Here is a 24,769-nt window from a genome sequence, read left to right as displayed (position 1 = left end):
GAAAGGAACACTGGATTTCCATGGCTTTCCTGCTGCTCTAAGACACACACATGACTGCTCTGCAGAGAATTTAGCACGGGAACAGGAAAAAGGGAATGATGCCTCTATCTCCGAAAGACACATATTCAAGTGCTGCTGCAGCAGATCACAGCCTCACTGTTTACACTCACACCCAAATAATTAGAGCAGTCACTGTTAACTAGCTAATGACTTCCCCATAAACCCTTTTAACACGACTGAAGAATTAATCACAACATTTCAGAGCCTTCCCTGAACACAGCCACCAATCTGCAGAAACACTGAAACCACCCCAGAGACAGACAGGCTGGATTAATCTCACATGGCTTCTGGCAAAAAAGATCATCTATTTCAGAGGTACTCACCCTAAAATAATGCCTGTCCAGGGCAGCATCCCAAAGGAAACAAGTCCTCAACCACACCTTTATCCACAAGGCATGACTCAGCTCATGTGCTGGATGCCATCAAGACATAAAATACAAGGGTTCATTTTCTGCCAGGTTCACTCCCTAAAACAGCATCTTTTGGGGCTAAGAAGCTCCCGGCTGCCATGGGAGAGTCTTCCCTTTCAGCTGCAAACTGAGAAGCGGTGTCCTCAAAAGGTTTTGACCTTTCAGAAGAACTTGCCCATCCAGGGACATCAGCACATGAAAGCAACAAAATCATTCTCCAATGTCATGTACTTGACACTTACACCCTCTGTTTCTGTCCATATCACTTATGCCAAACATAAAAGTGAAGACTGCAACGGAACAGGAAAATGTTTCTGAAGTCTTAACCCTGTAGGAAAAGTGATCAACAAATCCAGACTGGAAATTCCCAAGCAAGTTAGAACTGCAACTTATGCAGTGCTTGACTGCACCCCATCATTAATGATGAAATCTATAAAGTGTCTGTATTTGTATATGGTGCAGGGAAAAAACAGACTGGAAAGCAATACAGTAGCTGGAAAATAGGAAAAGCTGAGTCACATTTCCAGATGGATTTTTGATAGCCCTGATGAGCATGTGTTTGTGATGAAGGACCCGACCGTTAAAGCCACCACCTGTGGCGACCTGCACAAGCCTGAGAAACATCTGAGTTTCTAAAGAGCTGGAAACACACGTGTACACTTATACCTCACCCAGCACCACACATCAGCAGCCACACTCCCACACATCCAAGAAGTCACTGCAGCTTCTTCCCTCCATTATCTTTCAGATTAGTATCCTATCCCAATTTATCAAGATTTCTTCTCTTCAGAAAATTTCAGACACTTTTCTCCAACCATGCTAAACTTAACCACTGTGTTAATGAAAACAACATTCTTGACTACATGACATTATTTGAAACCATTTATTCATGTGCTGCACCCAATGCTTTGATGCTTTATCTATCACAAACATCACTAACCTCCAGATCTGCCACAATGGCTGTGCTACATCAACAATTGCTTCTGTACACTTCAGTCATCCCCTACCATTTTTACAGCCAACTACCCAACTGTTTCTTCAGCCATATATTTTCTGATGACTGGGTCACCTCCCTGCATGTTGGACACCTGCTTCTCAAAGCAAGTACCAAAAAAATAAAGCACTGAAGATCATAGCAAAATATACCACAAAGAGAAAGACATAAAAGAATCTTGATAAGGGTTACTGTATATCTAGTTTTCCCCAGATGTGTCTGTTTTCCTACCTTTTAAGGCACAAACAACATTTTCTGATACCAGATTTATGCTTGGCTTCTATACTGAGAGCTCAGGCCTTGCTTTTGTCCACAAGACAAAGGGGTAATGTGCCTCCTCACTGGTTCTCAGCAAAGGGACAGGCTCAGCTTTGTCATCACCAACTGGCCAACTTGGGGAGCAGTGGCAGGGCTGAGCAGCAGCAAACATCTGCCAGGGGCTGTGTGGGGAAAAGAGGGGGCTAAAAACCCACCCAAAGCCTTGTTTACCCACCCTCCTTCCAACTCAGCTGTCAGGAGAGCTCCTACCACATCCCGATGCTGCCCAAAGCTGGACTCTGCTGCTGACCCCACACAAACTGCTTTCCCTCCCAACCTTGCGCCTCATTACACTGTGTGACACTGTGCACAGCATCCACACCGAGCCCTGCAGCCAACTGCAATCTCCTGCACCAGCCGAGCCTGCCTCCCCCAAGCCCTGTGCTTCTCGGTGCTTTGAGCTGCTGAGCAGACCCACGGACATTCCACCTGCCCAGCATCCACCTGCTCTTCAGGGCAGTATTGGGTGTGCTCTCTCCAGGCATCTTCCCCAGGCAGAGTTAATTGCACGTATTGATTGCATGTTATTGCAAAACAACTGCCTTCCACTGCTCCAGCACAGACACCATCCTCACACTGAACTCCCCACCAACACGCATCCCTTTCCCCTCCATGAGCTTGGCCCCAATTGACATCAGATTTATCCTCTTTGCCCCTCAACCAGGCAGATATCATCTGGAGACCCAAACCACCCTGCTAACAGTCCCCAGAAGCCATCCAGCATTCTCAGCCTTTTCCTGATGCCTCTTAGAAGTTTCTCCTTCCCCTGCTGCTGGGTAGCAATAACCCTATAAAGGCTCTTCTAAGGTCAGCACTGACACCGCACAGAAGACTCAGCTTTCACACAGGCTGTTCTTTCCACAGTTCAAGAGCAGCTGGCACAAATGACTGGGTTAATACACCCTTCAGTTCCTTCTGGGAATGAACACCAGCAAGAGGAGATGCTGTGCTCTGGCAGGCAGACCCATGGCTGAAGTACAAAGCGACATGCTCAGCATAGTGCCACCTTTTCAAGACCAGCCAAGGTCTAAACCACATCAGTACTTGTGGTGACTGCTACCCAAACAGTGCTTCTTCCTCCAGTAAACAGAGCACTGCTGCGCTGCCCTTCCAAATATCTCCTCTGCCACAGACACTAATGAGATTTCCACTGCAGCCATCCAACAAGAGCCCACATGGGCAGAGAAATCCCCCAAACCCTTCCCAGCAAAAGCTGTGCCTTGAAAGTCTCGTTAGTGCAAAGACAATTAATTGTATCAGGCAAAGAGACTTAGGGCTTAATGAACACTCTAATTAGGGGGCACCAGGCATCTGTGCCCCCAGCTGCACAGGTTTTGAAAGCCCTGGCAGAAGTAAAGCAGCAACAGGCTGCGTGAAGCAAACAGGGGCACCTCACTGTTCTGTGGGGCAATGCTGGGACAGCCGAGGACCCCTTGCAGCACAGCTTCAGCAGAGCCTGGATCAGCAGCTCTGGGGAGCTGCCCAGGGAGAATTAGCACCCGCACATATCCCACTCCGACCTGCGAGACACATCCCAAAAGCAAGGAGAAGAAATAGCCAGAGGTAATTCTAGATTGAAGGCACTTCATGCCAGCGAATGCAGCTTGCCTCAAAAAGGAAAACCATCAGGACCCAGAGGCTCAGCACCTACTGTGACTTAAAGCCCAGCCTCATGCCGTATCAAACAATAACATGCCTGAACTCCTGGCTGGAATGATAAGAGGCTGGTGCTTACGCTCCTGGTTGCTAAGATCTGGCCTTCTCCAGGCACGAGCTCAGGGAGCAAGCCCGGGAAAGTGATTTATTGCTGTGCCTGGAGATTAATCCTGTTCACACCACACACCCCAGGCCGAGCACAGGGTGCTGCACAGCAAGCTGCGCCATGCGCAGGGACATGTCGGAGCGTGGCCCCTCCGTGCTCGCTTTGGTTTTTCTCTTCAAGCAACCGCGATAACGGCTCTCTGCTTGCCTTATCCAGTTTTAAAAGCAACACTTCAAAGTCATCCCATGTCAAACACCAGAACAAATTGAAGCTGCCAGAGATGCCTCACAGGGAGGAAATTAACACGTTATGGGAAGTAGTGCTGTAAGCTTAACTGGGAACCACATACTACTGTAAATAAAAAAGCAACAGTTTCATATAAAACAAAACCTTTTCCATTAAGCTACAACAACAAGGTAATTTTACCTTCATCAGAACAGCTGAAGAATGTGACATCCCTGCAGGATCAGCAGTTTCCCTTGTTCACAGCATACAGGCCATTGAGAGCTGCAGCTTGTTTTCCCTCAGAGCCAAGGTGAGCAGAGAGGGGAAAATAAGCTGCTCTTCACGCCAGCCTGGCTGCAAGGTGTGCGCTCAGGACAGAGCAGCTCAGACAGCGACAGCCTAAGCACCGACCCGAGAGAAAATCCAAACTCCCAGGAGCTCAGCCTGACCCCCGAGGGCAGCAAGAAGGATCAGGATGCAGTGACAAACCTTCAAGAAGCTCACCACACTCCTTCTCCTCTGCCCTCTCTAAACCTCGAAAAAGAGGGTGAGAAATGACTGCTTTAATGGGTAAACTGCTCAAAAACCCAGTTTTTAGAGAGATTTTTCATTAATTTTTGGGCTCGGTGAGAGCGCTGGCGCTGCAGCCGCCCGGCACCGCGGCACAGCCCGGGCTCTACCCCGCACGGCCGAGCGCAGCCCCGGGGATGCCCGGCCGAGCGCACCCGCACCCGAGACACCCGGAGCGCTTCACCTGCCCGCGGAGACAACCCGCGCGCGTGCGTCCCCCGCCGCGCTGCACCTGTCCTCGGCCCGGGAGGCGCCGCCGCCCCGGGCAGGGCTGCAGGCGGGCGACCCGCGGGGCGGGCAGCGCGGCCTAAGCCGAGCCGGTGCGCTCGGCCGGCGGAGGCGACGGCCCCGCGGCCGCGGAGGGAAGCGGAGCGAAGCCCGCCCCGGGCACACACGCACGCACCCGCCGCCCCGCGCTCACCTGCGCCCGGCGCCGCCCGAGCTCCGAAGCCGCCGCCGATTTTGCAGCGCCCGGCGAAGAAACTCCCCGGGCTCCGCGCGCTCTATCAGCGCCGCCCCCGCGCCAGCCTGCCCCCCCGCCATTGGCCGCGCTGGGTCCTAGAGCCCCCCGCCCGCCGGGTGTAAATACCCGCCCGCGCGCCCGCTCCCATTGGCTAGCGGCGGCCGCGCCTCCCCGGGGCTCGCGCGGCGGCCGTTGGTCGCGGCCGCGCCGTGTGTGGCGGGGGGGGGGGTGAGGCGGCCGGGCCGGGCACAGCTGGGGTGCAGGAAAACCCTCGTGTTTCCGGGGCGTGTGGCCGTGGGGTCTCCAACCTGAAGCACAGCTGAGCTGCAGGCAGGCTCTTGAGACCGCATCTGGAATGTTGTGTCCGGTTCTGGGCCCCTCAGTTCCAGCAGGACAGGGAACTGCTGGAGAGAGTCCAGCGCAGGGCAACGAAGATGCTGAAGGGAGTGGAGCATCTCCTGTGTGAGGAAAGGCTGAGGGAGCTGGGGCTCTGGAGCTGGACAAGAGGAGACTGAGGGGTGACCTCATTAATGTTTACAGATATCTAAAGGGTGAGTGTCAGGAGGATGGAGCCAGGCTCTTCTCAGTGACAACCAATGATAGGACGAGGGTCAATGGGTACAAAATGGAACACAGGAGGTTCCACTTAAATATGAAAGGAAACTTCTTCATAGAGAGGGTGATGGAGCAACTAATTCCACTGCTATCACACAAAGAATTCCTACAAGCAAATACCCTGGGTTTTTTTTATTTGTTTGTTTGTTTGTTTGTTTAATTTCCTACAACCAAATACCAGATGTTTTCATGACTCATATTTTTTGCTTTTCTTTTTTTCCCCCTGCTCTCTTTTGCCTGCTTGGCTCACAGTTGACTGTGCCCCTGGGTCGAGGGGTTCCCACTGCAGCCCCGCTCTCAGCTGTGAAGTGTTTCCTGTGGGATTCCTGAGGATGTTGATTTGGTGACGACAGGTGGCCGGGCAAGTTGGGCTCTGCTGTGACCCCACTCGTGGTCAGGGTCCCCATCGGGAGATCTTGGCTTTAGCTGGTGAGCAAGAATTGGATTAAATCCACATCCTGACTCAACCCTGACTGCTGCTCCTCCCCACTGTGACATCAAGTGGATAGGAATGCCTGCGCCTGCTTCCAGTGGGTCTCAAATAATCCTCTGCTTTGGGAACAAATTCATTTCTTAATGTGGGGTTCGTACCTCAAAACAACATGTTAATAACGCAGCTTGTGCTTTACTACTAACTTTGTTTCTCATCCCAAAAAACCCTGCTCAGGTTGTCACTGTGTTTAGAGAAGTAAGACACCAATCACTAAAACAGTGAAGTCATCTTGTAAGCCTTTCAAAGACCAGGAACTTTTTAACTTACTCACTCTGTGGGTATGAGTCTTATAGTCAGACATGCCCTCCTGCAATTTACCACCTGCACTCAAGTCTATTATTTCCTGCAGAAATGTGCTTTGTCACCCTGGTTGTTTGTAGGCAGCTGAGCAGCTCACTGAAGATCAACAGGTTTACCCAGGGTTAATGCCCTTTCACTTCCACCTAAAATATTTGCCTCTTCTGTTTGACAGTTTTCAGTCAAAAATACTTCACACTGAAATGTTTTGAATTTTGCTTGAAAACTTTGAGACCTTATTTGCCTATAGTTAATCTTTATATTGGCTAATAAAATAATGGATCCAATTTTATGACCACTCTGTCTCCTTATTTATTTTGCAAGGAAGAAAACAAAACCTTTTTTTTTCTTCTTTAACCATCAAGCTAAACATCTTGTACTTCTTTTGTTCTAGACTTGAATATTAAAGAATTGTTATATGCAGTGTAATGATCCCTGTTAGAACGCTAGAAAGAATTGCTCTTTTAGCTCATCAAAGAGAAAATCCAGCAAAGATCCTCCATGAACAGGAAACCCAGGGGCAGAGAAGGGAAACAGCTGGTGACAGGAACCAGCAGGAGGGTAGCAGAGCCTGCCGTATTTTAGCATGACCAACAAATGTGTTTTCTAATTTTTATTATTGGCAATTTATCAGTCCCTTTTGATGTTTGTTTGTTTGTTTGTTTTTTTGTAATTTTGAGTGTTTCTGTGGTTTCAGGTCCTTAAAAATCATTCAGTCCAGTTTTGTACTTCAGGTTTACACAATTCTTTCCTGCAGCTTTTTATACAGAGCAGAGAAACCGAAATAATAAATAAAACTGATGCATTGAGGGCCCATGGTTTCTGAAGGATGATGGTTGGGATGGCATTTCTCCACCCTTGGACAAACCACTGGCAGCTGGAAATACTTTCAAATTTCTTTTTCCATGCAAAAAGCCTTTCTGACAGAGATAGGAACAACTTCGCTTCTCATGAGCGATGGGTAAAACTTTCAGCCTCCTGCTCCTCTTGCCATAACTACTGCTGAGAAGCACTTTCAAGGGTTTCTGAAGTCATTTAGGCTGATTCACTTTTGGCTTTGAGATGTTTGGAAAGTGCTGAGGATTGTCCCCTAGAGACCTGTCTCCTTTAGCATCAGGCAGTTTAGATCACAAGTGACACCTGAAGCACAGTTCTAGCACCAGCAGCAGGGTTTGAAACCATCACTTCTGACAAAGACCAATAGCACCTGACCTAATGAAACAACCTGGTTTGCTGGTCTCAGTCACACGCTACTATTTCTTCCAGAAAACAAAAAATCAACTCATGTGCCTCCGTTTCCCTTTTCATTACACACAAGTGATGGCAATGCAAAGCCGTAATGACCAGTGCAAAAAGAGTCTCAAATAATGTCTCTCTGATGTTTAGTCTGTCATGGCTGTGACAACATTAAAATATGACTTTGGTATTTCTGTTCAATAGTAGTTGGTTGGTAACTGTTATTTCCAATGAGGTTTTTTGGTGCAAGGGCTGGCAGGGTGTTTAACCTGGTCCTTGAATTACGGTCATGAGAGGGGGACTTCACATTTCTCCAGGTGTTTCACAGGTGCTTTTAGTTTAAAAAGAAGCACAAGCCGTCATTTAAGAACAGCTTGGGCAAAATCTCTTTGTGGTGCCGTAAAGCTGAACAGAATCCGCACTTGGTACCAGTTAATGGGAGCGATCCCAATTCACCCTGCAAAAGAGCCCATCAGTTGCCTGCACCATTGCTATATTCAAAATCCATTTGGACACTTTTGACTGTTACACTTTCTAAAATAAGGCAATAAAGCAATTAGAAATAGATAAGAGAAGGAGAGAGCACTTTACCAAAGAAAGCGAAAGAAAATAGCGTGGCGTAATTAATAAAGAGCTGGCAGCAGCACAAATGAGCTGTAACAGCCATACTGTCACCAGGAGCAGGATTACAGGCTGAGCTGCAGTTGTCTGGTGCTGTAACGGCAGAAACGGTCCTTTCGCCACCCAGCACAATCTGGCCTGAGAATGTGTGTCTTTGAGACAGAAGGAAATAAAAGCATCATTTAGAACTGGGAGGACATAAATGTTCCCGTCAGTCCTTCACTGTGTGTCAGCCAGAGGATTTATCCGACTGAGAATGTGCTCCCCCATCAAAAGAGGAGAGGAATTAGTGTAACCCACAAGGCAGGTACATCTTTAGGGAAAAATATCCCAGAATGTCCTAAAAGGAGGACTGGGTTAAAAAGAAAAGGGAGTCTGCTGTGCCAAGGAAAGAATGAGTGGGCTAATAGACAGGAGAGATTGCACAGGGAAGGAGCTGTCTGTGTCTTTAGTGTTATTCATTTTTAATTTGCATTGTTATAGTGTCTGGAAGCACCAGGTGGAAATCAAGGCCTCATTGTGCTGGGAATTGTGCGTAAACATAATGATTAAATGTTGCCAGCTCTGCTGAGGTTGAAATATAACTCCTCATCTCTGCAGCATCACTAACCAGCATAATTATTATTGAATAAGTTTTTCTGCAATTGCTCTTCTGGAATATCTGTGCCATTTGATTTCTTCCAGAGTAACCATGCCTGAGGGGATGAAAAGATATATTTGTACCAGGTCCAACCTGGTAACCTCCACGATAATAATAACTGTTTAGAGGCAGAATCTGCTCACCACATTTGCATACACATTCAGAAATGATTTGCTTGTGTCTTGGCTCCTCTTTCTGTAAAATGGGAACAGGAACACTGCACTCATGGATCGTGCTCTTCATCTGATACCTTTGATCGGTGCAGGAGTCCTCTGTTAGACCCTTAGAGCACTGAAGGCATCACATACAAGCGCTAGGTAGTGCTCTTTGTAATTATTAGGGGTTAGCTAGATAACAGATATTCTTTCTTGTGTGCCTGGATTTGCTAAAGATCCCTTTTCTATTAGTATTTTTCTATTAGCTAAATAACTGTGTAAAAACCAAAGTGCAATTAAACAAGGAGTTTTTAAAAAAGCAAACAACCCAACCCCCAATTGTCACAGCATAAGCAGGAAGCAACACAGCAAACTGTCGTTGAAGGGTTCTTCACACCTCTTCAGCTGACACTTTGGCTCTCTACTTGGGGGCTGGAGAGCAGCAGGATACACTGGCCACATTTTTACAACTTCAAATACAGTCACTTTCTGGCCACAACTGATGCCAAGCACAGGACCCTAAGAGCAAGATGAGGTCAAACCAAGAGGCGAGGAGCACGGTCTGGCTGGCACCCACACCTCCACTTGGGACCTACCCTGAAGGACATTGAGCTGAGCGCTCCTTGCACCCCTGAGTGCTCCTTGCACCCCTAAGCATGTGCTCCAGCCTCCCTGGCAAAAGGAGGGACCAAAACAATCACCGTGGGCACTCCCCGCCTTTTCATACTGCAGGTAGGACCAGCACATGTTAAAATTTTCCCCTTGCTCGGTTTTCCCCAGCCAGCTATCACGTTGCACAGTACCCACCTGAAAGCCACTGGCCCTGGCTTAAAGAGCTTGTTGTGGCAGAATAATTAAAATTACAATATCTCATTCTGCTGGCTGCAGAAATTGTTGGTGAATGAAAAGCAAATAAAAGGATCCCCGAAGATTGTATATTTTAAAAAGCAAGCAAGGAGAGGAAAATAAACGCCCCTTCCCATGCTTTTCAAAGCAGTCTTGGGACTTTTGGGTTTGACTAGCAACCACAGGGGATCATTTACAAGTAGCATTTTTCCTAATTTCCTATTCTGCCTTTTAATACTTCCTCAGAAAGAGTAGGGGCTTTGCATTACAATTGGCTTGAAAGATTACAGAGGCAGAAACAATCCCCTGCTCTACCTGCAGCCTGGCGCTGGTTATTTTAAGTTACGACTGGAGACTGACCCAGTTTAAGTGAGTGCAAAAGGTTACCTGAGCACTCTCGCTTCACTGCTTCTCATCTTTGGCAACTCAATTTTCACTAACCGTGTCTGTGTGAAACGGTCTTCCAGTCCCCTCTGCTGGCTGCAGCTTGCTGGGGAGCTGCACCGTTGCAGCGTGCAGTGCTGCACCTCAATGGGCGCTGCAGGAGAGCACACGCTGCATGGGGATGCACTGGCCCCACTAAGGAGACACCAAACCCTCCAGACACCAGGGAGCTTTCCCTCACCTTCATCTCTGCATGTTTAGTAGAAGCACCTGGCACCTCTCTTACAGGACAGCATTGCAAGGATGGGTGAAAAACTTAGGCAAATGGGTAATATTATACCTCCACCTCGCCTGTGAAAATTGAGGCATCCTTTTGAGAGCAAATAATCTCCCCACGGGGAATGTATGGCTTGAAATGTTTGTTGACTTTGCGATCAAATATCACCCGCAACTGTCTGTGGCACGTGTTCCTCTGAGCCCTGTGGTGTGTCCCTCCTGTCGGCTGGCAGCCTGTGCTCCCCACCGCAGTCAGCTGCAAAGCCACAGGCAGAGCAACCCCTAGAGCTCCTTTACTGACTTTCCCACAGCAGCTGGGATGCAGTTTTGAAGCGACCAAGGCAATATTTCCTCCAGGGGGTGCAAAACGATGTTTGGAGTGAGACTGTGAAGAAAGTCAGTGATGATGCATCCTGGAGAACCAAATGGAGCCAGCGGCACAGGGTAGGGGCTGCTCATAGTGATGTGAGGCACGGGCGTAGTTCATGGTGTCCAACCGCACACGCTGAGCAGTGCAAATCTTCTAGCAGAGAGGGGAAGTTTTGCTCCTGGGTGCAAAGAGCTGATTTGTGAGGCTACTGCCGAGAAGCTCAATTCTGACCAGCTAATACCGACCGAAGTGGGCAGTCACTCTCCATGGCCGGCAGCGTGCCAGTGCTCTCCGCCAGCCAGCACGTCTGAGGAGGAAACTCAAGTGACAACCCTGATAACAGCCCCTGCTCATGGCCAGAGGCCCAGGGGCCCTGCATGGGAAGGCAGAGCCTGCACTGAGCCCATCATGGGGCCCCAGGCTCCCGCCCAGTTTACAGGATTGCTTTGTGCATACACAAACCCCCAGTGCCGAAAAGCACTGCATACCCCACGCCCTGGACCAATCATGGGCACCACAAAGGGATGTAGTAGAAAAACTAAAGGTTTATTATTATTTTTTTTAATAAAATACATCCTTACAAAATAACCATTTTTCTCCCATGCTGAGGGTCTGGGCATGGGTTTTGCCAGCTCTCCTACCCTCCCCTTCTCCTCATTTGGAGCTGCCCGCGGGTGCTGCTGGGGAAGGAGAGGCAGCGATGCTCTCCCCAGGGGCTTTGGGGTGTGGGATGCCCTGGCACGGCCCCGGCACAGCAGGAGCCCTTTGGGAGCACCTGCAAAGGCAGCAGAGCCCAGTGCCCTGCAGCAGGGATGGTGGGGGGTCCCGATGGTGCCTTCGTGGCTCCCTGATGCCCAACACAAGTTTAACCCACCCGCAGCATTGCAGCATGTCCCGCCATCGGCCGGCTAATGCAGGCTGGTGACAAGGGATGATGACTGTGTTCTAGAAGAGGAGGAGGAGGAGAAATAGGGTGCAGGTTCATCGGTCAGTGTGGATTCTACCAAGAAAGAGAGGTGCACAGTGATTTCTGGTGTCTTGCCCCCCGCTGCCCCTCTTCAAGTGATGCTGCCATTGAAGATGCGATGTCAGTCCCACATCTACACCCAGTGCTGCCCTGGGAAATGCTGACCCTAGGTTAGATATAACAGCCCAGGGCTCAGATCTCCTCCTGGAGCCCTGCTGCCCTCCCAGGAGCTTTGAGAGAGCCCCGAAACCCACAGCCCTGACCCCTGCCAGCCAGACCTAGCAGGGCTGGGGAACCACCGCTCACCTCTCACTGTACGTTGTCCAGCTCCTTTTGCTTCTTATGTGACTTCGACTGGGGGTTAAATAAAAGAAAACAATGATTCTTTGACAGACCTACCCCCTTTCTAATGCCAGGGAAAAGTGTGGTTGAACAGCAACTTCCAGACCTCAGTGTATAAGCGTATTTTCAGATGAATTTGCAGGGAGCTGTTTTTGTGTCCTATGAAAGGCCATGAAATATCCCACAGTCATGAAGATGTTCTCAGAAAGCAGAAAGGGGGACATTTGCCAGTTTGCTAAAGCACTGGTCTGCCTCTGCTTCCCTTAAAGCAATGCAAGTGTTACCAGATACAGGAATGGCTGGGGATGAAGGAAGGGAATGAAGTTATTAAGGAAGTCACACAGAATATCTCTGTAATTTTGGAGAAGATATTAATGAATCCTGATCTTTGACAATCCCAAGGGCTCAGGATTCTCACTAGCTCAGAGAGGCACCTGAACATATTTTATAAATGTTGTTTCTGTTACAGCATCATTGCCCATGCACACATCCACACTCACAACCACCAGAGCCTTTGCAAGAGGGACATGCTGTTACTTACAGGCTCCTGTTCTGCATATTTGAATTTCTTCTGCTTGTAATAGTCCCGTCCTTGGAGAAAATGCAGCAGGAGCACATCACAGAGGACAGAGGCCTTAAATCAAAGTGCAGTTAGGGTTAGGGCTGCCCTCCCAGCTCACCTGTGCCACCTTGTACTTCCAGCTTCTTCCAGTTTGCCCCACAATTATGGTCCCTTCTACTTCAGCCCACAATGTGGCAGCTGATAAAGATCGTACAGCCCCTGAGTGTCCATTTAGGACAGCAGTGAGGTATGATGGGTTCAGTACTGGGCAATCTAAGTCAACAGAAGTGCTTCCACTTTAGGTGTATGGAGAGCACAGCACCCTTTGGGTCACACCAAAGTCTTTAATTACCATAACCAAAGAGGATATTGGTTTTCTGTCATGTGTGAAATATTGCCCATCACCTCCAAAACTCACTCAGTACTGGCTCTAACTTGAAACTATCAAGGTACAAAGACATGGCTCTACCACAAAAACCTGTGTCACCTCACTCAGCAGGGCAGCAGCTCCCGCCAGCAGAATTCACATCAGCCAGCAGGAATCTATTTTCTTGAGACAGCGAGGCAGGAGAGTGGCTCTTTTCTGCCTTTTGCCTGAACGGGAACCAGAATTGCACTGCTGCTCAGGGACACTTCCTCACAAATGTCATAAGGAAGGAGAATAATTTGAGAGTCTCCATATAGAGGCTGGAAATATTTGAACTTACCACTCCAAAAATACCAATTCCAGAGCCGATTGTGGTCATGGTTGGGATGATGTCAAATTTGCCTGCCTGAATAAAATCAGAGAAAAGAGGTGATATGTTACAACACCACCAGGGAAAGAAAAAAAAAAAAAAAGGGAAAAAGGGTGCCATAGCTGTGAGGCTCAGCTAAAGAGCCTTAGAGCAACCCAAACTGAAACCACAGCTTAGAGCTGGGTAAGAGCTGGTTTCAAGCTTACTGGTCAAACAGGAAAATATGGTAGGCTGGGTTTAGGCTCACACAAATTGAAATTACTTGGCTTCCTGTATCTTTAATTTTAAAAAGTATACCTTTTATATATTCCCCGTGGGAACACAATGAGGAAAGCCAGGGAAGAAAAAGACAAAATAGAAAAATGCAAAATAGAAAAATGCAAATGTTCAGCTCTTGGAAATATTAGTGGAGGGTTTTGACTTTCCAGTTTCCATGCAACTCATTGTGATGCTTTTTGGGACAAAACCACTAACCTGAGGAAACCACTCATATTGTTTTTCTTGACCCCATGAGACCGTGGTGCTGTGTCACAGAGCTGGTACCTGCCTGGGGACACGGCACTGGGAGAACCCAGTGCCTGGCCACCCTTACCTTGCCATTCACCAAAATGTCGAACCGGATCCCAAACACCTTGAAGAGCGTCCTCTTTTCTGTCCCATTTTCTTTGTAGTATTTGGCATACCTGTCCAATTGGAGGTGAGCATTAGTGGCCTGCCAGGGTGTCTAACAACCCAATAGCATCGGGATTTTGACAGGAGCAGGAGAGGAGTCTGGAGTTACATGATCATGGATCGGTTCCCGACCTTGTCCTTAATCCCCCTGAAGGAGCTGAGCTTTTGGCAGCTGTCCCCTCCGTGCCTCAGTTTCCCTGCTTGCAAGTTGGAGCTAAAACTCATGCTTGAGCTGATACTCGGTGACCACAAGCGCTACGTGACAGCAGATATTAGTGCAGCGCTAGTGGCAGCTTCCCATTCCCTAAATGTCACCCTGTGGCTGCATGCTTTGAAGTGTGGGAACATGAGAGGTGACCTTGCACCATCTCCCATCTTTCAAGGGCTTCCCAAGAGCTCAGCTGAGCAGGAGAGAATGCAAGGGAGAGGAAACGTGCGGGGAAAGGCAACAGGGTAATTATGAGGCCAAGGAACAGGTTATCTCTGTTCTCATGCCATTCTAAAGAAAGCACAGCTCTCTGGCACTGCAAAGTAGGTGAGTATTTTGGAGAACAGCCCCTGATCTTCTACCATCCCTTGCATGCTCTGGGATCCTGAAAGATGTCACCTCTGAATTCTGACTGAAGAGTTAACAGGGGTCTCCTTACCTGAAGTTAAAGCCTGGTGAAACGTTTCCATCATCGTTGTAAAGGCCGTGGAACTGGTAAATGGGTTTACAATACCGAATGGGCCAGTCGAGGTCACAGTTCCAGTCTATGGTGATTCCCACCACTCCACCCTGCAGCCAAGAGACGAGTCACAAGGTTGCCCCATTTGGCCCAACCTCCCTGGACCTAGCCTGCTTCTGCCCTAAATGCTGGATACACAACTAAATTAAAGGTCATAGAGCAGAGTAAAATGAGCCCATGGAAATAAGATGAAAACCTCCTCTAGGAAGGTTTTCTGCTAGGAAATGCAGCAGTCCCTCCTGAGCTTGGTCCAGCTTGTGCCTAGCTGTGCCCCAGAGGCTTGTCTTTCTGTACCTTTAATATATGCAAGCCTCTGATTCTATGTAATGCCTGGCAAAGTTAGTTTAAGACTCTGCAGTGCACAAACAGCAAATACTCTTGCGTAACAGCCTGGGAAGTGTTGGGCAAAGCTGCATCTCCAAGCCCAGGGAGAGACTGCAGTTTGCATTGTGGGATGACCAGTATTTGACCATCCAGCTGAGGCTTCCGAGCTCAGTTGGATGGGAATGGGCCATCCAGCTCTAGTTATTCCTTGCAGAAATGAAAACAAACGGAACTCTAGACTTATTGCCAGTAGGCCAAATCTTGTCAATCTTACAGAAGAGTTTCCAAGAAAGACTTAGGTATTAGGCCATGTCCAAGGAAATTAATTATCTTTAAGAGCCTGACACTGCCTTGCAAGTCCTTGAGAAAACAGAACCCTCACACCTTAACAGCTCAGGGACGATTGCTTTGTTGGTGTCCTGGGAGGACAAGAAATATCATTTGAAATGGAAGTACCTTAACAGCCAAGGTTGTAAAATTCTGACCCGATTCCTTCACTATGTATCCCACGTCAAACACGGGGCATAAGGTATCGGTGACTTTGTGATAGGTGCATTTCTTCAGGTACTGCTTGGTAACGCCCTCAACCAAGTTGCGCCTGTGAAGGAAAAGAGTGAGAAAGTCTGAATAACCCAATAATTTGGCTGGGAAAGGACCTCTGGAAGTCCCTGGTCCAACCCATTGCTCAAGGCCAGGTAACTTCAAAGCTCAGGGCTTTGCCTTCCTCTCCCATGTGCTCAGCAGACCCTGCATGTGGAGAATGGGCCCTTTCCTCCAGCCCTGCCTGACCTCTTCCAACAACCTCTTCTCATGTTCCTCAGCTTTGCAAACCCTCCTGTGGCCTCCACTGTCCCAGCTGCTTCTCCCATTCTCATGCCAGCTCATCCATGGGTTCTGCCAGGCAATGCTCTGTGCACCAACAGCTTTCATTTAGGACAGCTCATGGATCGCATATCCCACAGCTTTTACATTTAGCTGGATTTTACCATCTCCTCCAGAAAGGGTGGAAAGGGAAGGACAATGTCTTGCCTTCCACCCTGCTCTTTTGCCTAAAAATAGTCTTTCTGTGAAGCCTCCCTGAATCAGATGGCTTTGTAAGCCTTGTGCCCTGCTCGACCTCATCCCATCGTTTATGCTCAGCAGTTAATTAGCCGTTGTGATCAAAGGCAGGAAGTTTCCCCATGACCCCAACTGGCTCTGGCTCAGCCCCTGCAACAGCAGCCAGCCCAGCTGCCCCCACCTCCCAGGATGTGCTGTTCCCCACCGTGTCCCCTTGTCCTGCTCAGGTTGTCACCTCTCCTTTCTGCTGGTGTGGGATCCCTTCTCCCAGCCACCTCTCAGGGTGCAGCTCAAGACTTTGCCAAGCATGTTGGCTGCCAAGGCATTTAACCTTGGCTGCAGTGCAGACGCGATCGACTTAGGAATCTGCTCTCTTCAGCACAAATAGCTTCTGTTAATTTGTTCCAAATCAGATATATAACCGGCGTCATCACATATCCACTCATGTGCATGTTTTCAGCCAGTGGCACCGTTTCCAGTGAAAGGGGCTGACCCTACAACCCACTGCACAAACAGCTGGGAACTGTGACGGTAAGAGGGGCCTCTGCTCATTTTTCAGCAGAAAGCTTGTCCTGACTGCTCACATGCCACTGAGGCATTTAGTAATTTACTGTTATCTTTGTGGAGGAAAAGGGAGAAGAAAAATGAAGAATCAGAGCAACTATATTTTAATGTGCATCATATGAGGGTAACTCGGGACATTAACTCCAGAAAACTTCTTCCCTGTAACCAGAGCTGCCAGCTGAGGTGGGACAGATTTGGGAGGGAAATGTCTCAGTTCCTATCAGCTAATCTGGCAATCGGTGCAGCAGTGTGAGTAGACCTGGGCTTGTTGATGAGCATCCTCCGCATTGGGCATCCAGCTACACCCATGGTTTCCTCTTAAGGACATGGCTGGGGGAACCAAGCAGAAGCTGTCCCCCCAAACCCTCCCTTACCTGGACACCTTGAACCTGGGGAAGGTGATGCTGTTCTTGATGAACAAAGTGAATTTCTCCGCTTCTGACAATAGGGCAGGTCTGAAAAACACAAATGTTCCCATGCATCCATCACTTGGCTCCCTGGTCTCCAGCGAAAGCTCCATTTGCTGGAGATTCATCCAAACAGGGACAAGTAGGACCCAGAAGAACTTGTGATCTTGTCCCTGGACTTTCTAAGTGAAAGATGCTCACAAGGTTCAGAAAAGCCCCAAGGAAGTATGGGAATGCCTGTTAGGGGACAGAGAGGGAGTTAGGTGCTGGGATTTCAGTTAGGAAACTCCAAAAGAAAGTTGAGGTGGCTGGAAGAGAGCTCAAGGCCCTGCATGCTTCCCTGAGCTCCTTGGCAGACCCAGGGATGTCCCTGTGGCCCCTCTGTGAGGAGAGGAGCATCTACCAGGAGGTGTTTCCCAGTGCTCCGTGGTGGCAGGAGCTGGAGAACATCCCATGGGCAGAGCACAAATTTACTCTGAAGGCAAACAGCATAGATGGGGCTGCTGGCCAATGCACAGAGTACCCAGCAAAGACAGGGTGAGCTGCCAGCAAGGTGGGGAGCAAACCATGCCTGGAGAGGTACAAAGCCCCTGAGGACACTGGGCAGCATGTACAGCCATGGGGTCTGCACCCACCCAGCGACCGCAGAGCCCCGGCTTGCTCTGCCCTACAGCGAGTGCTGCTGGTGCAGCTGGGGTGGGACGGGGGTGGAAGATGGGGCAACAAAATCATTCCTTACTTGGGAATGTGGTAATCAACTTCAACAGGGCACCAGCCAAAGATCTCGCAGGTCTTCACAGAGCTGTTAAAGTTCACACACTTGCCCGTCATGAGGCCTGTGGGGAGGGAAGAGAGGGCTGCTCACACCCCTGGATACTGGGATGCATGGGATCTGGTTGGAGCTTCAGCCCTGCCACAGGCATCCCAGGCACAGAATACTCAGGGCTTTGGCGCCCCTTTGCAAAAAGGGGAATTAAATGCAGCCTCTCGGCCTCGGGTTCCTCTTGCGTTATTGGACAAGAGAGCAACTGGACATTTTTCTTGCTAAATACACCTCAGAAAATGTCTGTCTGTTAGAAAGATAGCACTCTGGGGAAATGTTTAGCCTTTTGTTGGGAGGGTGTTTTACAGCTCAGCTATCTTTTTGAAGAGAAAAGCAGGACTGGCCCAGGTAGGACCCTCACCTGAGATATCAAAGGCTTTTCCCAAACCCCATCACTGGCCCAAATGTCACCCCCGCAACACGCCAGCCCTGCAGCTTTGGCAGAGCGTGCTGTACTCAGCACATCTCACCAGAAACACCGGTGCCAGAGCCTCGGAGCCCCGTGCCATACCTTGTCCCTGCCGGCTGTATTTCCCTTTGCTGCAGTCGCTGTCCTGCGTGCAGAACCCATCGTCCGGCAGCTGTTTGGAGAAAGCAGGTGACCACCTCTCAGCATCCTGCGGTTTTGGTCCCTCTGTTCCTCCTGCCTCACCAGGCAGTGTTTGCCTTGGGGGAAACACTGTTTGGCTGCAGCCAGAGTTGTGTCCATACACTGCTTCCCAACAAGGGATCTCCAGATTAAGGAGGAAAAACAGGGGATTTCTTTTATAAACCCCAAGCAGATGCTTTTATTTAAGCCTCAAGGCTCCTCTGCTTGATCACGTCAACGGGAAGAAAACTTAAATGGATGCTGGTCATTCTTCAGCAGAATAAAAGCCTTCACATAGCATTCACGAGTCAGGAACGATAACATGGGGCCAGACTCAGGCTTTTACTAAACCTCTCAATGTCAGGAAAATGTCTCCACCACAACCCCCAAAATTACAGAAGCGGAGGCTGCTGAAGGAAGCCAGTGCCTTTACCTCTGGGCAGGTTTCTTGTTTCTGTCCGGGGGTGACGATGAAGTTGGTCATCACCACAAACGAGCTGTCCCCCTGTGGAAACACAGCCAACGAGCTCACAGCTGGCACAGTGTTTTCTGATGGAGTCTCTGTGAGGAGCCTCTCCCTGGGACAAGGAGTGGGGCACCCAAACCACCGGGGCACTTCCAGGCAGGTGGCACCTTTCTCCCTAACTTTGGGTCCTCCATCTCCTCCACTGCAGCATGGGAAGGTGGTGGTGGCTCCATGCAACTGCAGTGTCACCAGCCCCAGGGACAGTGGAGGACTGTCCTTCCTGCCCAAGATGCTCATCTGGAGGCACTTGAGAAACTTTGATCTCCTTGGACGCGGCCTCAAATGTGTCACATCAACCACGGCAGGTCTCAAGCACCGAGTGCTCCCCAGGGGTGATAGCTGGCAGAGGTTTGTGGCAGGAGCAACTTGTTTTCCACCACAGGAACACCCTGTCATGGTTAGCCCCATAGACAGCCTACCCTAAGGAGCCCATCTGCACCCAGCACATGGGGAAGAGCTGCCATCAGGACAAAAGCAACCTCTCCAACCCACCCACCCTGCCTGCTTACCTGGGGTGGGAAAACATAATCCACCACGTCCCAGATGTGAGGGCCCATGGTACTCTCGTTGGTCAATGTCAGGCCTTTCAGCTTCACCGAGACCGAGCTGACAATGCTGTCCTGAGACTGGTAGCCCTTCTCGTAGAGGAACACCCACCTGGGTAGGGAAAGGCATTGGGGTGAGCACAGCCACCAGCATTTATCTGCAGAAGCCCCATGTCCCAGCACAACACTTTGGACTGAGGCTTCTCCTACCAAATCTCATCTGGGGTTTTATTTGCCAGATCTCCTCCAGCCAGGTGAGGGATGTATGCTGAGCTCTCCCACCCTTTGTCTGAGGCACGTGGTAGCTGCAGGACCTGACTTCCATGGTGGGACGATTTATTTGGGGGACTGGGACACATTTTGTGGATGTGCGAAGGCAGGTGGAGCAAGGTGGCCATCGGCCATTTGGGATTAAAGCCTATGGGGGGGTTTGCAGCTTGCTGGGCTCTGTGACCCACCAGGACTCTCCTGATCCACTTCACAGGCACTCTCCAAAAAACAGTGTCTGCAGGGGCAGGACAGGGGTAAGTCTGGACATAGCTCTTGTCCAGGGCCACTGTTCCCCATCCAGCAAAGGGAACCATGGAGCCATGGCCCTGGCTCCAAGAGGGCTGCAGGAGCAGGTTGGGGACACTGCTGTGGCTGGCATGGGGCTCTCCCTGCATTTCCCAGCCTGTCATCTGGGCCGGCTCCTGACACTATTTAACCTATAGCATAAACATGCTGCTGCTGGATTAACTCTGACTCAGGAAGACTATAAACATGGGTGAGCGACCATTTCGGGTAGCGCTCCTGGCAGCGCGGAGCGTTCCTGGTGCTAAAAAAGGAGAGATCTGGTTTTTGTCGCCGCTGCGGCGGGCACTGGTCCTGCTGGCCACGACAGAGACAGTGTGTTGCCCATGGGACAGTCTGTGACACCAGTCTGGCGTGTCAGCCTGTCCTCGGGCACCTGACCAACAGGCATCGGAGAGAATGGGGGAACCCTGGGTGCTGCCCAGAGCTCTGCCCTGTGGGTAACGGACCTTACAGGGTCGTCTTAGAGATGGTGCTTTTTGGCTTGCAGCCCCATTAGCATCCCAGGACAGGAGGTGAGGGGAACTCAGGGATGGCATTGCTGCCACCCCAGCCGGGACGCCCAGCTCCAACCTCCTCCAAGGCACAGGGCCATGCTGGGTTATACTGGTTACAATGGACGTCACCATAGTGGAATTTTTCCCTAAATCTGCTTGCAGTGCAGTCTCTGCTGCTGGCACCTCATCCCTCTCTGGCAGAGGTGACAGCGGGCACACAGGGCTGGCCACTCCCCTGTGACACAGCCTCCCCATGGCCGGGCAGGATGTGGCTCCTGCCCTATCGCTGAGCTGTGGTCACGGCAAACAAGGTGTCATTTCCCCATCATGCTGTAAATGCTGCATCAAGCTCTGCCCGGGTAGTACAAGTCCCCTGGTGTCACTCCCCAATGTGACCGAGTCACCAACCCTCATCCTGCAGCTCAGCCTCCTCACATGAGAAATTTTTGGGAAACGAAAGCCAGAAAGCGATATGCAGCTGGGGAGTGATGGCATCACCTGGCCAGCAGTGATACTGCCTTAGCTCAGTGTATCGGCAGAAAGAAGAGCAGGCAGAGGACAGAGCTGCTCCCCAAGGGTAACGTCGCGTCTCTTGGTGGGGTCAGCCCCATGTCCCTCCTCTGGAATGGTGGCACTGCCACACGTCCCCCAGCACAGCCATGCATTGGCACGCATCCCCACGAGCATCCCATGCCTGCTGCCTGTGGGGACCAAAGCTGGGGTAATTGTAAATAAATATCCGCCTGCCCAACTTGCTTTCAAAGAAGAGAAAATCTGAAGCGTTGTGGCTCAGTGTGAGCAGGGAATGGGGCGCAGTGCTGTGGGCAGGGAGGGGATGCCAGAGGCCAGTGGGACTATGGGCAGCTGCACTCACAGGCAGCCCCTCTCTAGCAAAGCCTGACCCCACCAAAAAAGCAAAACTTCGGGAATTAAAGCAACTTTATGACAACCTCCTCCTCACTGGCCCTGGCTGTCACTCGCAGTTGGTTCTCTTTTTGCTCCCTCCTGGCTGCTGGTCCCATGTTATCTGGGTTACATAAGCCACATTTCCTCAGGAAGTCTCAGTCCGAGCAACCGTCTGCAGGTTCCCCATCTGCAGGAGCGGCTGCCCACATCCATATTTGCTGAAGCCCTGGGGCTTCATGGGCTCAGCCCTCGCGACCCAGCACCACTCCCAGTAACACCAGTCTAGGGCCAATGCAAAGCCCTTCACAATGGAGCATCCTTGGGACTTTGGCTTGGCAGCAGTTTGGGCTGAGGATCACCCTTGTGAGCCAAAGCATTGGTGAGAGCAATGTGGGGTCCCCCAGCGACCCCTTGGGAAGCTTTTCCTCCTTTCCAGGGGATCGGGGCTAAAAGCCGGGGTGGGCACTGCTGCTCCTAAATACCCATTATTTCCAGCTCATAGCCGGACACCCCTTCTCCCTGCTGTGGGCCCCTTCCTGATGGAAGGGTGCTGATCTCTCTCAAGGTGCTGAGCCCAGAGCAGCCATGGGGGCACAGCAAAGATTTTTATCAACCATCGCATTCCGTAGCACAGCGCATCATCCCACGCCAAGGCGACAGGGACTGAATCGCTGTGGCAGGGACAGCAGCTCTGGGGCACCCGAGGACACGCATCCTTGCAGGGCTCTGAGCCTGCCTGCTCCACTCGCTGCCTTTTTTAAGCAGTTGCTCTCGCACCACGGCTGCCTCCCATAAGCAAAGCAAACCAGGGATTTGGAGTGTGGCTCCATCCTGGCCCCAGCCGCTGGGCTGGCCCTGCCTCCCTGGCGGGGCGGTGAACGGGAAGATTTATGGTCCTGTCTTGAGCCGCTTGGGTCTCACAAATCACTGTTCTGGCCCCAGCTGCCTCCTAGTTAATATAAATGAAAATAAAAATAACAACAGATTCTCAGGCCACCATCCAGCAGCTCAAGCAGGATTTGGATGTGGCTCAGCAAGGAGACGGGGCCCCGGCACACAGAGCGGGGCTGGGCAGGGATGAGCCTCCAGCCCGCACATGCAGCAGCTTCTGGGGAGGACATGGGGACCAAGTGGCCATCTGGAAGACCCATGGTGGGACACCGGACTGCATGGCAGTGTCCATGGCCAGGGGGATGCAATGCCATCAGCAATAAACCCCTCCACATCAGGATATAAGGGGTATAGGAGCCTCTTTGTCTCCATTGCTTTATAACGTCTTGGCAAAGCATTAATTCAGGGGAAAGCAGGCACCAGGGAGCCTTACCCGATGATGTACGTCAGGACGATGAGCTGGATCAGCCGGAAGGTCAGTCCCACCTTCTTGTTCCTCACCAGCACCATCCTGGGGGTGTCATACTCAAAGAGGAAGGAGGACACCTTCTCCATGCACTTCTGCCCCATGGCTGTGCCGTGGGTCGGGCCGTGCCCGCTGCCACTCCTGCAGCTCCTCTGTTTGCAGAGAGGAGGAGAAAAAAAAATAAAAAAAATATAATAACAACGCTACCGGCGTTGCTCTGTGCACATCTGGGCTGTCGGGTTTCCTTCTCTGCGCGAGGACAGGGTTTCCTCTTCCTATAAGCTCCGGGCTGGGAGCAGCCGGTGCCCTACATGGTGCGGGGGTGGGACGGGGTGCGGGAGGGTGCAGGGCCACCCCACTGCCCAGCCCACGTGCCAGCGGGACGGAGCCGCCTGCCCACAGGGATGTACCCTTGCCTGGGCAGGAGCCCTCCCTGGGGACACAGGGGCTGCAGGCAGGGCTGGGGGCAAGCAGGGACCACGAGCCATCCCTGGGGGTGACATTGAGATGGGGGAGATGGTGGGGGTCCTGGAAAAGGATTTTAGGAACTGGGGTTGGGGTAGCATCTTTCCTGCCTCAGCAGCCACCTCAGGCTGTGGGTCTCTCATTCATGTCCCTAACCCATGTCCTGTGGTGTCCCTCATAGTCTGCCCTGTGAAAAGGGTCAAGACAGGGGAGGGTGGGGGCACAGAAACCCCAGCCCAGCAAATCAGAGCCAACCCACAGGGCAGCCAGGCGCTTGGCCCCCTCCTGCGGTGAGGCTGCCCAGCTGGGGCTTGGCTGGTTCCCAGGCCAGGCTGGGCACTTTTTGAAGCATTTTCAGCATTTCCAGCATTTCCTGAAAGGCACGGCCATGAGTGGGGCTGGGCCAGCCTGGGTCACAGCGAGGGATGCTCAGCAGGGTGGTGCAGGCACAGCTTTGAGTGAATATCACTGAGAAAGGGGCTGGATTTGCACATACCAGACCAAAATTTGGGGGACAACCTTGTCATGGCGAGAAGTTTTGGTGGGGTTTGGTTCATGGCTGGGTGACCCTGTACCCATATCGCATTCCATGGGGCAGCCTTGAGGGCACAGCCCCAGGGGGTAGAGCTTGTTGCTGGGGAGCTCTGGGACTGAGGAGGGCTTTTTCTGGGGGAAAAAGAGGGTATTTCCCCAAAAAGCCCAGAGCTCGGCAGCTTCAGCACTCCCCGCAAGGAGAGGCTACATCCCATGAGCCCCGGTTCATCTGCTGCCTCCCGGGACCTCAAAGGTCCCCTCTCTGCAGGGGGAAATGGTTTTGGAAATTCTGAGAAATTTAACCTGCTGGGGTAAATATTTCCTTTCCGAAACATTTATTTTAACCTAATCACCTCTTATGTTCAATTGCCCATCACTTGACATCACATTGACCTATCGAGTCAATATTTTGCAGACCTGACAACCACAAAATGAATGGAACGAATCAATTATCTTTGCTGGGCAATAGGGAAAATGGGAGGAAAAAGCAGATGAGCCAATTATACAAATCTTTTGGGCGTACCATGAAGCCTGGGAATCAAAATCAGATGATCCCACGTTACACGTGACACCATCCCAATGCCCCAGTCCTCAGCAACATGGGAAGCTGTCAGACAGGGAGCCAAAAACAAATACAAAATGCTGATGCTAATCATGTAAGATTGAAGGCTGATACCACTATTGAGTGGAGCAGACAAACCTTATAAGCTTAGATATCTGTCAGGAGAGAGGCAAATAACTTACTGTATGAAACGAGGCCTTTTAGGGAAGGCTGCTCACCCTTGCCAAAGCCATGGGGATAATGAAAATAGGACAGCTAAATTTAACAGCAAAATGACTTGTAAAAGAGTCACTTC

General features: G+C 50.7%; 2 protein-coding genes across 4 annotated transcripts in view; both read right to left on the bottom strand.

Moving 5' to 3' along the window:
- The window catches only part of CAMKK1 (calcium/calmodulin dependent protein kinase kinase 1), an 80,456-nt gene extending 75,587 nt beyond the window's left edge, over nt 1–4,869 (bottom strand). For both annotated transcript variants that reach the window (XM_082068890.1, XM_082068891.1), the window contains exon 1: nt 4,761–4,869. The gene's annotated coding sequence lies outside the window, so the exon portion shown is untranslated. The remainder of the gene's footprint in view (nt 1–4,760) is intronic.
- A 6,391-nt stretch (nt 4,870–11,260) lies between these two features.
- On the bottom strand, nt 11,261–23,171 carry P2RX1 (purinergic receptor P2X 1). 2 transcript variants are annotated; one of them, XM_082068449.1, is made up of 13 exons: nt 22,881–23,171; nt 19,545–19,692; nt 18,943–19,014; nt 18,432–18,501; nt 17,837–17,933; nt 17,065–17,145; nt 15,524–15,665; nt 14,663–14,793; nt 13,936–14,026; nt 13,314–13,379; nt 12,586–12,678; nt 12,009–12,056; nt 11,261–11,735 (listed from the first exon to the last, which is right to left on the bottom strand). In XM_082068449.1, exons 1-12 carry the CDS (start codon nt 23,015–23,017, stop codon nt 12,012–12,014), a joined length of 1,173 nt encoding a protein of 390 aa, XP_081924575.1. In that variant the 5' UTR covers nt 23,018–23,171; the 3' UTR covers nt 11,261–11,735; nt 12,009–12,011. The 2 variants fall into 2 exon arrangements, with proteins under 2 accessions (XP_081924575.1, XP_081924576.1); XM_082068450.1 differs by having other exon boundaries at nt 11,261–11,680.
- Between the last annotated feature and the right edge of the window lie 1,598 nt (nt 23,172–24,769).

This window comes from Streptopelia decaocto (assembly GCF_964273445.1).
Source record: "Streptopelia decaocto genome assembly, chromosome: 18".
Classification (NCBI taxonomy): domain Eukaryota; kingdom Metazoa; phylum Chordata; class Aves; order Columbiformes; family Columbidae; genus Streptopelia; species Streptopelia decaocto.
The sequence above is the reverse complement of the archived record's forward strand: the minus strand, read 5'-3'. Positions and strand labels throughout refer to the sequence as shown.

Bases quoted from the DNA above. Each gene is read 5' to 3' on its own strand.
- P2RX1 (XM_082068449.1), bottom strand. From the start codon at position 23,017: ATGGGGCAGAAGTGCATGGAGAAGGTGTCCTCCTTCCTCTTTGAGTAT. The intron at 17,934-18,431 runs GTATGGCACGGG...CCCTCCCCACAG, and splicing joins ATACAGCCGGCAGGGACAAG to GCCTCATGACGGGCAAGTGT. The intron at 15,666-17,064 runs GTAAGGGAGGGT...TTTCCTTCACAG, and splicing joins CCCAGGTTCAAGGTGTCCAG to GCGCAACTTGGTTGAGGGCG.